The 12191-nt window shown below is 35.9% G+C and overlaps 1 protein-coding gene across 2 annotated transcripts in view; it reads left to right on the top strand.

The window, feature by feature from the left end:
* Positions 1-12191, top strand: part of DPY19L4 (dpy-19-like 4 (C. elegans)) — a 66909-nt gene that overhangs the window by 7513 nt on the left and 47205 nt on the right. Inside the window, exons 1-5 of one of the 2 annotated variants that reach the window (XM_010833492.1) lie at positions 3142-3279; positions 6727-6851; positions 9236-9326; positions 9599-9720; positions 9824-9969. In XM_010833492.1, the coding sequence (XP_010831794.1) occupies positions 6789-6851; positions 9236-9326; positions 9599-9720; positions 9824-9969 (422 nt within the window). In that variant the 5' untranslated portion in view covers positions 3142-3279; positions 6727-6788. Of the gene's footprint in view, positions 1-3141; positions 3280-6726; positions 6852-9235; positions 9327-9598; positions 9721-9823; positions 9970-12191 lie in introns of those variants that run through there. The other variant, XM_010833490.1, reaches the window with a different exon arrangement.

Below are 12191 nucleotides of genomic sequence, written 5' to 3'. Positions count from 1 at the left end.
TATATGTTTAACTTTATGAGAAACTGACAGTTTTTCATGGTCAGTATATGTTTAACTTTATGAGAAACTGACAGTCTTCCAGAGTATAGATCTAGGAGTTACCATTCTGAATTCCCACAAAAAATGTATGAAAGTTCCACTTAGCTCTAAAATATTTACTATCTGGCCCCTTACAGAAAGTCTGTTGACTCCCAACAGCTAGAGACTATTTTTTAAAATCAAGATGGATGCTAGACTTAATCAAATGTTTTCTTGGGTAACTATTAAAATGAATTCACATTTTCCCCTTTAACCTATTTACACAGCAAATCATATTCATAGATTCCTAACTGCACCATCCCTGCATCATAGAATGAATGTACACAGTAAAGCTGTTCTGTATCTGAGATTCTTTTGATACATGTAACTTAGAATTTTTCCATTAATACTTATGAGACTGGCCTAACAGCTTTCTTCACAATACATGCTAGTCCTGTAAAGAAAACTAAAAAAAAATTCTCCTTCGGAAGTATTTCTCAATTATCCTTAACAAATGTAGTATCTCTGCCTCTGAATTCTCAAAGCACTTCATGCATTAATTGATGGAACTTATCATATCGGGACTATATTAAAGGTACTAAACTGTAATTCTCCCTCTACTATCTCAATATAGGAAAAAAACATGCTAAAAGGCTATTATGCTAAGTCGCTTCAGTCGTGTCCAACTCTGTGCGACCCCAGAGACGGCAGCCCACCAGGCTCCCTCGTCCCTGGGATTCTCCGGGCAAAGAATAGTGGAGTGGGTTGCCATTTCCTTCTCCAATGCATGAAAGTGAAAAGTGAAAGTCAAGTCGCTCAGTCGTGTCCGACTGGCAGCGACCCCATGGACTGTAGCCTACCAGGCTCCTCCGTCCATGGGATTTTCCAGGCAAGAGTACTGGAGTGGGGTGCCATTTGAGAAATACTTTAAGTAACAAAGGCTGATAAAGATGAATCCTTAGGGCAATGACCAAATCAAGGGCATGACTGGTCACATAGTCTGTTAAAACGTATGAGGTTTAAAGTAGTTCCTAGTAACTCCTTTCAGTTGAATAAAGCACTCAGGGGAAAAGAACAAAAGGTGTGGCTTTTGTAACAAATAAGCAAAGCTTGATTAGTTCAAAATGCATGTAGTTAAATCTCTGAGAGAAGCATATCTAGAAGAAAAATTTGGGGTATAGTTATTGGAGAACAGAGCTGACTGGAATCAAGTAGGTAAAAAACCAATAAAATTGTTTTTTTCTTTGCAAAAATGAATGATTTAATTTTGTAAAATTAAGGTACAACTTACAATAAAATGCACAGAATCATAGGTATTAAGTGAATTTTAGTACTTGAATACAATTAACATACGTAACATTTCTCTTATCCCAGAAAGTTCTTTTGTATCCCTTTCCAGTAGAGTTCCCCTGTGCCCCCTAAAACAACCACTCTTCTGATATTTTTCAATATTGATTAACTTTGCATGTTATAGAATTTCATGTAAATAGAATCACACAACATACATGCCTTTGTGTCTGGATTCTTTTACTTAGTTCAGTGTTATTCTTAAAATGTAATCATTTTGAGATTCATTCATCTTGCTGTAAGAGTTTATTCCTGCTTTTCTAGTTGGATATTTGAGTAATTTCCAGGATTTAGCTATTATGAATAAGGCTGCTATGAAAACTTGTACCGGTCTTTTTGTGGATATCTATTTTTATTTCTCTTGGAGAAGGAAATGTCAAGCTACTCCAGTATTGTCTGGGAAATCCCATGGACAGAGTAGCCTGGTGGGTTACAGACTACGAGGTCACAAAGATTGAGACATGACTTAGCAACTAAACAAAAGCAACAATTTTTATTTCTCTTAGGTAAATACCTAGGCAAATTGTCAGCTAAGCTTAGAGAGAGACATACTGTCAACAGAGCTGCCAGCCTAGGTTAAGAAGAACCCAACTATTCATGTCAATGGTGTTTGAATTCCCAACTTTCTACATTCAGGAAGCAGGCCGAATAGGCTGCTCTTAGGGTATCTTTCTTGAGGAGTAAGTGTTTTTTGCCTTTGAAGGGAAGTAGATATTTGTGATGAACGGGGCAAACCCTGATGGATTCTTCAGTTCACAAATATTTTCTCCCTTCCCTGAAAATGCGTTATATGTTCTTTCCCATTACGGTGTTGATTCGAAGTGCCTCTCTGAAACAGAGTGTACTTCCCTACCCCATTGTCAGGTTTATATATGTGACTTGCCTGAGCCAATGGACTGTGAGTTAAAGTAGCAGTGTACTTGTTCTAATCAGAAATTGGAAGAGGCATTGTATGTTTTTGCCTGTTCTGATCTTTTCCTCTGTAATGAGAACAGCATGTCCCAAATAGGGACTGATTCCGTTCTGGAACTCTGAAGATACAAGAAGAGCCATAGCTAATCTAAAATCTGGAATTGAGTGGAGAGTGACTGCTGATCCAAAATCCATAGTAACATAAGTGAGAAACAAATATTTGTTTTCTAAGCCATTGGAAGTATGGGGGTCACTTCTTTACTACAGCAAAGCCAACTAATACAGTGATCATTTAATGTTTTGGAAAATACAGTATAAGCAATTGTTCTATTAAGCAATTTAGAGATAGCTACTATAGAACAGTATTTTCCCCCAACTACAAAAATGTGTTTTTAGGATCAAAAATGTGGAAATAGAGCAAAGTATAATAAAAATAAAATATATGCATAATTCTACTAGATAATAGCTATTAAAATTTTGACAAGTACTGCTTATATTTTTTCAATGTATTTGTACTTTTTTCTTTTGTTTATTTTACTTTTTGTGAAATTGAATACTATGTTTCTTTTTTTTTTTTTTTTGGGCTGTGTGGCTTATGGGATCTCAGTTCCCTACAAGGGAGTTAATTTGGGGTTGAAACATACAGAAGTTTTTTGATAGGCCTGTTTGTGACTAATGTAACTTAACTGGAAATCAGTCCTTTACTTTCCAGTTTTCCAATTTTAAATGGTAATTTTTTTTTTTTTTTTTGGCCATGCTACACAGCTTGCTGGATCTCAGTTCCCTAACCAGGAATTGAACCCTGGTTGGGCCATGACAGTGAAAGCCCGGAATTCTAACCACTAGACCACCAGGGAACTCCCATGATAATTTTTAAATAAATAATTTCCAGGACCCAGAGCTCTTTATTTTCTCTAAAACATATATACTTATACGCTGAACAGTGATAGCTTGATTCCAGCTTTGACTCTACAGAATCTTCACAAACAAAATAGTACGAAGGTAAGGCATTTATATGTAGGATTTGGTTGAATATATTTTTTGTAATAGCCCTTGATTATCAGGATTAATTTTCATTGTCCAGGAATTAATTTAAAAGATACAGGAAAAGATACATGTTTAGAAACTGTATAGTACTTTTACCAAATTACCATGTTAGGTAAGTTTTCTTGTAGTCTTTTTATAGGTTACGTTGTGTCAACACTGCTTTAATTAACTATCTTATATATTTTTGCAAGTATGCTTTTTAGCCCAATAATAATAACTATTATTTACTGAGCTCTTGCTTTGTGCCAGGGCAAATGCTTTCCATTTGCTATTGGAAACAGTAATTGTAAAATAATTGTGTCATGCTGATTCTTTTTAAAAAACATTTATTTGCATATTTATTTTCATCTTTGGCCAAGTCAAATGACTTGTGGGATCTTGGTTCCCTGACTGGGGATTGAACCCTCGCCCTTGGCAGTGAAAACAAAGTCAACCACTGAATCGCCAGGAAATTCTCTGATTCTAATATTTGATTTATTGGGTAGTATCTTTCAAGCATTTTTAATATAGTTCTTATTAATTTACTGATATCTAGCTAGTATTTTGGCACCTCACTCCAGTTCTCTTGCCTGGAAAATCCCATGGATGGAAGAGCCTGGTAGGCTGCAGTCCATGGGGTTGCGAAGAGTCGGACACGACTGAGCGACTTCACTTTCACTTTTCACTTTCAGGCATTGGAGAAGGAAATGGCAACCCACTCCAGTGTTCTTGCCTGGAGAATCCCAGGGACGGGGGAGCCTGATGGGCTGCCGTCTCTGGGGTCTCACAGAGTCGGACACGACTGAAGTGACTTAGCAGCAGCAGCTAGTATTTAATGTCTCTGATGTGCTATGCATACCAGTATTTATTAAATAATTTATTAAGCTGCAGTTTTAGTTTAGCTAAATTCATAAGTTAACAGGTTTGTTTTTACAAACCTGTCAGTCATTCAGTAACATAACACTGGGCATTGGACCTTGAGGCCTGGGCTTAATTTACTGAATCTTTTTTTTTCCCCTGTAGTTTTATTGAGATATAATTGACATACAGCACAGTATATGCATAATGATTTAACTTGCATACATCATGGAATAATTATCACAAAAGTTCATTAGATACAGAATTAAAGAAATAGAAATTACAGAATTAAAGAAATACAAAAAATTTTTTCATTGAGAACTCTTAAGCTTTACTGTCTTAACAGCTTTCATATATACCATAGCAATATTAATTATATTTACCATATAGTGCGTTGCATCCCTAGTACTTATTTATCTTACAGCTGGAAGTTTGTACATTTTGACTACCTTCATTCAGTTCCCTCTTCCCCACCTCTCACCTCTGGTAACCACAAGTCTGATCTTTTTCTCTCTGAGTTTGTTTTTGAAGTGTAATTGACCTACAACAATATGTTAGTTCCTGTTACACAACATAGTGAATCGATAGTTCTGTAGATTTCAAGATGGTGACCACCGTAAGTCGCCTTGCCATCTGTTAGCATACAAAGATGTATTCTGTCTACCAGGGGGACAGTGGCTGGGAGGAATTGTTATCGAGTTTGAGATTGATGTGTACACACTGCTGTGTTTAAAATGAATAACCAACAAAGACCTACTGCATATCACTGGGAACCCTGCTCAGTGTTATGTGGCAGCCTGAATGGGAGAGGGGTTTGGGGGAGAGTGGATACATGTATATGTACAGCTGAGTTGCTTTGCTGTGTAACTGAAACCATCAAAGCATTGTTAATTGCCTGTACTCCAAAGTAAAATTAAAAGTTTTTTTAAAAAAAGATATATAATTATTGACTGTAGTCCCCGCACTGTACATTTCATACCTGTGATTCATTTATTTTGCAGCTAGAAGTTTGTATGTCATAATCCCCTTCATCTATTTCTTCATCCCCCCACTTCTCTGCTGTCTGGCAACCACCTGTTTGTTCTCTGTACCTGATTTTCTTTCTGCTTTGTTATGTTGTTCGTTTGGTTTTTTTAGATAACACATATAGATGAAATCATATAGTATTTATTATTATTATACTGAATCTTAATAGTTGTAGAAGGGTTAATCATCCTGTGTATAGAAAATTCACATGTGTTCTCTGCTTTTGACAAGAAGTATTTACATATATATATATAACAGTTGTGTATGATGTTTTAAATACATAATCATCAACAATCATTACCTTGTATAATTCAAAGAGCTATAATTTGTAGTATGTAAAGTATTCTTCAATACAAAATTACTTGATAAGGGAAAAAAATAACAATAGTAATTCTAAATGAACCTGAATTTTTTTCTCTAGATATTTGGTAGTACATTCCTTTTACTCCTTTTTTTAAATTGATAGACTTATTTATTTTTTTAAACTTTTTCTTTTGTATTGGAGTATAGCCAATTAACAAACAATATTGTGATAGTTTCAGGTGAATACTGAAGAAATTCAGCCATAATATACATGAATCCATTGTGTATTATGTATATAATATGTATAATATACATGTGTCAATTCTACCCTGATAGACTTTAATTTTTAAAACTATTTTTAATTTATAGAAGAATTGAGTAGATAGTATAGTACAGAGTTCCTATCTTGCACACCCCCCATAAGAATTTTCCCTATTAGTAACATTTTATATTAGTATGGTTCATTTGGTACAAATAATGAATCATTTTATTGATACATTATTTTTGTTTTAGCATCAATAATATATATTATTAATTTTATTAGAGTATAGTTGCTTTCAGTCGCTTTAGATACTTTTTTTTTTTAAGTGGTTGATAGAATATTCCATATACTATCTTGTGTGCTCAGTTACTCAGTTGTGTCTGACTCTCTGCAACTTAATGGACTGTAACCCACCAGGCTCTTCTGTCCATGAGATTTCCCAGGCAAGAATACTGGAGTGGCTTGCCATTTCCTCTTCTAGGAGATATTCCCAGCCAAGGGATCAAAACCGCCTCTCTTGTGTTGGCAGGTGGATTCTTTACCACTGTGCCACCTGGGAAGCCCTCAATATATTAACTGAAGTCCATACTTTCTTTAGTGTTCACATAATGTCCTTTTCTGTTAAAAAATAAGGGATCACATTCAGGATACCACATTACATGTAGTTATAATGTCTCCGTAGACTTTTCTTGGCTGTGACAATTTCTCAGACTTCCCTTATTTTTGATGACCTTGACAGTTTGGCGGAGTACTGACCAGGTTTATTGTAGGATACCCCTGTATTGGAATTTGCTGTTTTTCTAGTGATTAGACTGGGATTATGTGTTTTGGGTAGGAAGACCACAGAGTTAGAATGCCATTTTTGTCAAACCACATCAAGGATGCATACTACCTTTGATTACTTTTTCTTTTTAATAGAATTACATACATATAAATGTCATCCATCACTGATTACTTTTAATATGCCGTTTCAGATATATTATTTCAGCGCTTTGCAAAGATATTTATTGGCTGTCTTGCAGCAGTTACTAGTGGTATGATGTATGCTCTCTATTTATCAGCGTATCATGAACGGAAATTCTGGTTTTCAAACAGGCAGGTAAGAAGAAAGAATTTTGAGCATATGAACATTTGCTACAGTATTTAATATTAATTTTAAAAATGTGTTTTCCAGGGAGCCAAAACATAAAAATGCATGGTAATATGACAAGTGTTTTCTTATGTTGTGGCTATAAGCCATTAGGAACAAAATGGTATAGAAGCTATTTTGAGTCATGGTATCAACCTGAAAGGTATAATAGATTGTATTTCAAGGTCATAGAATAGAAACAATGAGGGTGCTTTTCTTCATACAGTTGATTTATCAGGGACTTTTTAAAAAAATTTTTTAATTGAAGGATAATTGCCTTACAGAATTTTGTTGTTTTCTGTCATACATCAACATGAATCAGCCGTAGGTACACCCATGTCCCCTCCCTCCTGAACCTTCTCCCTTCTCCCTCCCCATCCCACCCTTCAGCCTGTCTCAGAGTCCCTGTTTCTAAGTCACACAACAAATTTATCAGGAACTTTTTGATGACAGTGAAATGTTATAAAGTCTAGTCAGCTTTTTAGTAGTTTTGGTAGTTTACGTTTATATAACATTCTGTGGAGGTTTCAGCATCAAAATATTTTAATTTTTTGATTACATGATTAGAAAGAATGTCTGGAGGTACTGAAAATGATTAGCAGACATAATGGTATTTATTAAAATGTTGCCTCATATTAGTATGTTTTATGTTTGGTTTTAAATCGTGTATAACCCACAGACATTTGCTGTGGTTATATTCATAATTCATTTGGCCTTTGAATAAGTTTGTTTTCAGACTTATCTTTGCAGTCACATATATCTGTAATATGCATTGGCAAAGTTCACAGTGTTACTACTTGATTTTAAAGATTTTTTGTTTTTGTTTTAGGGGAAACTCTTTTGTTGGTGTTCTTATTTTTGAGCGAGTAGTCAAGCTGACTATATGTTTTTCGGACATTGATTTATCTAACAACACCTAAACATTTAACTGTATTGATTTGACCAAGACTTTTGCAAGGCCTATTTCCTTGAAAATAGTAGTTTTCAACACTGGATGTGCAGTAGATTCATCTGGGATGATTTACAAACTAACTCACAGATTCTTAGGTGAAGCGGAGAGAGTATCTGGGATCAATATTGCACAGAGTCTTTCCACGTGATTCTGTTACGTAGGCAGAATTGAGAACAACAAGGGTTTGGTAATCTAGAAGTCATTCATGAAGAACTGTTTTCCAGAGCATTGTGATGAGTCAGGGGTATTGGCATCATCTGGGAGCTTTTTCAGAGTTGCAGATTCTCAGGCCACACTTTAGAATCAGAATCTGTCTTTGAATAAGATCTTTAGGAATTTATATGCACATTTAATTTGAGAAGCACTGATTAAGAGTTTACATCTTTGAAATTGTACAAAGAAAATCCTGTATCCATTCATAAAAAATGATTTTCAGGAAATTTATTTAAACTAGTAAACTCTAAATGAGAAAAAAAGAGCTCGGAAAAAGGGCTCTAGATCTGGTCAAACAGATCTAGAAAAGATTTTATATGAGATTCACAGTGCATAATGACCACCTAAATTCTGAAGAGCCTTGCAATTAAGAAATTCATTTGACTTTCTTTAATCTAGCTTTTACACAACTTATTTAACCACAGAACTCTTTTGAGATAACACTCCTTTAATCTTAAGAAGTTCTATTGATCAAACTTTGGGGAAACTGCTCTGATATTGTTTGTATCATACAAATGATATGATACAATTTTATCAAATTATGATAAAATTATTCATGAAAATAACTGTTTCGTTTAAAAGATTATTGATTTGTGAAAGTTTGATTCAGCATGAAAAGCACAGATTTCAGTGTTTTTGACTACCTATATTCTTGGTTTGTTATAGTCCGGTTTAGAAATTTTAAGATTTATTTACTTTTCTGGAAGTTCATTTGAAAATCACAGATTAGTTATCTGCTGCTCTTCTAAACCCCTAATTATGGGCTTGCTTTTCTGGATACATAGGGAAATGGAATAGTAATAGAAAAATAATACTTTCTTCTTAAACTTATATTTTTATCATGGACTTGTGACACCTCAGCTGTCATTTTTCATTACCTGCCATACTATTCTTGTGCTCCTATGATAATACTTTGGGTTTTCCTTCTAGATTTTTCTTATATATAATAGGCAGGTAACTTATGAGTTACAATCCAGTTTAAACCTTAGGTGTTTCATTAAAGTGATTGCCAGATTATGGAAAAGTTTAACCTCATTAATATGGCCAATAGTGATTAAAGGAAAATTCAAATATGTCTTTGGATAAAAGGATAAATAAATAACATTAATTTGGAATATGAGGAGAGAAAAAGATCGCAGTTGAAATTTAAGTCACTGAGTATTTAAATAATCATTTAATTTTTTTTTAGGAGCTTGAACGGGAAATCACATTTCAGGGTGATAGTGCCATTTATTACTCTTACTATAAAGATATGTTAAAAGCACCTTCATTTGAAAGAGGTATGATAACTACATTTGTATATTTAATAACAGTGTTTTCCTAAAATAAAGCATTGTTCTTCTGTGTGGGAGCTCTTGAATGTGGAGGTTTGTCTCAGAATATAGATACTGTGCTTTTTATGTAGTTAATTTAAAAATTGTAAAAAGAAGGCACAGAGTATTATATTTTGATATCCTTCTTGGTAGTAAAGTATTTAATGACCTCTGAATAACATGTTCAATTTTCATAAAAGCAGAATAAATAACCTGGAGAAAAATTTTTCTGACTTTAGGTGTGTACGAACTGACGCACAATAACAAAACTGTCTCTCTGAAGACTATAAATGCAGTTCAGCAAATGTCTCTATATCCAGAACTTATGGCCAGCGTTTTATATCAGGCAACTGGTAGCAGTGTATGTGTCTCTTTTGACTTTAATATTCATTTTCTCACATATTTATGAATATTCAAAATTATATACTGTCATCCTGTTGTCTCCTCTTTTTTTCCCCAATTAGGAGATTATTGAGCCAGTATATTTCTATATTGGCATTGTTTTTGGATTGCAAGGAATATATGTTACTGCTTTATTTGTTACAAGTTGGCTTATGAGTGGAACTTGGCTAGCAGGAATGCTAACAGTTGCATGGTTCATTATTAACAGGTAAGAAAGGTGTTTTTAATGAAACTTTACAATTTTTTGTGACTGCAGTAGTCAGAGTTCTAAAAATGGCTCCCCCCCTCCAAACTTTACATGCCCCTAATTCCTACCTGTGAATATGAGATATCATTCCTGTGGTTGGGTTATGTTGTACAGCAGAGTTGACCTTAAGGTGGGATGATTACCTGGTGGGCCTGTTCTAATCGTGTGAGCCTTTAAAAAGTGAGCAGCTTTCTGTAGCTGGTACAGAAGGGAAGTCAGAGATACTTGAAATGTGAGAATTTGATGCCTTGTTGCTGGATTGAAGTGAGGAGGAAATGAATTCTGCCAACAACCAGTGAGCTTGTAGAAGGGCTACAAGGCCTGGGTGAGAACTATAGCCCCAATTGCTGCTTTGATTTTAGCCTCAGGAGACGGTAGTCTTAGCCTTAGCCTTAGCCTTAGCCTTAGGAGAACAGAGAATCCAGCCATACTGTGCTGGGTTTGTGAGCTAATAAATTTGTGTTCTTTCAGCCACTACATTTCTGGTCATTTGTCATGCAACAGCTGAAAAATAAAACACTTATCTCTACCTCTCTTTTTTTTTCAAACATAGCAACATTGGCGTACATGGATACACCTCCTCTTTCTTCATTTATTTAAAATTGATGACATGGCTTCATGAAAAGAGGAAGAGGCATCAGCTCTATCAGTTTTAAGCCAACCACTTTATTTATGAATTAATAAATCCATTAATTTGGATTAATGTGTGCTTTAGATTAATAACTCTATTCCTTTTGGTGATCAGAGGAGTACCACTTCTTTAATAGTGAAGTACAAAGAGAGAAGGGGATGGGGTTTCTTTGAATTAGAGGGCTGAAGTTTTCTTGGCATTGGTCAGTGTCAAAAACTTGTTTTTTCAATGACCCTTGTTTTGCTTTTGAAAAGCACTTCCTCTACACAGCACAGCACTTTCTCCCCGTAACACTTAATGTGATTAAATTTTAGAATATGAGACATTTCTTTTGTTATACATTTTCCTTTGGCAACTGCCAAATGAAAAATATGATACTTCCATGTTATTGAGATTCAGATATGGGCTATATTTGTAACTGGGCTTTGTTTAGGGTCATATGCTGGCAACAGTTGATGTAAGGGATTTGAAAAATCTTCCTTAGAGCCTTCCCTGGTTGCTCAGTGGTAAAGAATCCGCCTACCAATGCAGGAGACATGGGTTTGATCCCTGATCTGGGAAGATCCCACATGCCGCCGAGCAACTAAGCCCTTGCACTGTAGCTACTGAGTTTGTGCTCAGGGCCAGGAGCTGAAACTACTGAGCCCATGTGTCCTGGAGCCCATGCTCCACAACAGGGAAGTGCTACCGCAGTGGAAGGCCCGTGCACCACCACTAGAGAGCAGTCCCTGCACACCACAGCTAGAGCAAGCCCACGCAGCAATGAAAGCCCAGCATAGCCAAAACCAAAACAACCTTCCTTAGTGGTTTTCAAGTATAGCTTGCCAGCTTTATGAGTCGGGTATGTTTCTTCTTAAAAGTACAGGGATGGGGGGTTTTCCTGGTGGCTCAGTGGTAAGAACCCACCTACTAATGCCAGAGTCCGGGATTTGATCTTTGGGTCAGGAAGATCCTTTGGAGAAGGAAATGGGAACCCATTACAGTATCCTTGCCTGGGAAATCCCATGGACAGAGGAGCCCGGTGGGCCATGTAGTCCTTGGCATTGCAAAAGAATTGGATAGTTGGACACAACTTAGCAACAAAACAACAATTATTTAAAATAGAGACCTTCTAAAAGGATTGCTTTCTAGGCTATCTGATGTATAAATAGATCAGCCCCAAACTTAAGAACAATAGACATTCTGTCTCACCATTTCTGAGGGTCAGGAATCCAGAGCGGCTTATCTGGGTGGTTCTGGCTCAGGGTTCCATGTGAGATTGAGTCAGTAATTGGTTGGGGCTGTAGTAATCTGAAGGTTTGACCGGCCTGGACCATTTTTACTTTTCACTCATGTGGCTTTTGCAGGAAGCCTCAGTCCCTCACTGGGTGTTGTCTTGGAAGGCCTTAGTTTCTCATCATGTAGACCTCTGCAGAGGGCTGCTCACAACTTGGTTTAAGGTGAATGATGCAAGAAAGAGTGGGGTGAATGTGTCATAGTGGAAGCCAGGTGTCTTTTATAACCTAACCTCAGAAATGATAGAACATCATTCTGCCATATTCTGTTGGTCATA

The sequence above is a fragment of the Bison bison genome, unplaced genomic scaffold, assembly GCF_000754665.1.
Source record: "Bison bison bison isolate TAMUID 2011002044 unplaced genomic scaffold, Bison_UMD1.0 scf7180017863702, whole genome shotgun sequence".
Lineage (NCBI taxonomy): Eukaryota > Metazoa > Chordata > Mammalia > Artiodactyla > Bovidae > Bison > Bison bison.
This window is presented reverse-complemented; position numbering and strand designations above follow the sequence as displayed.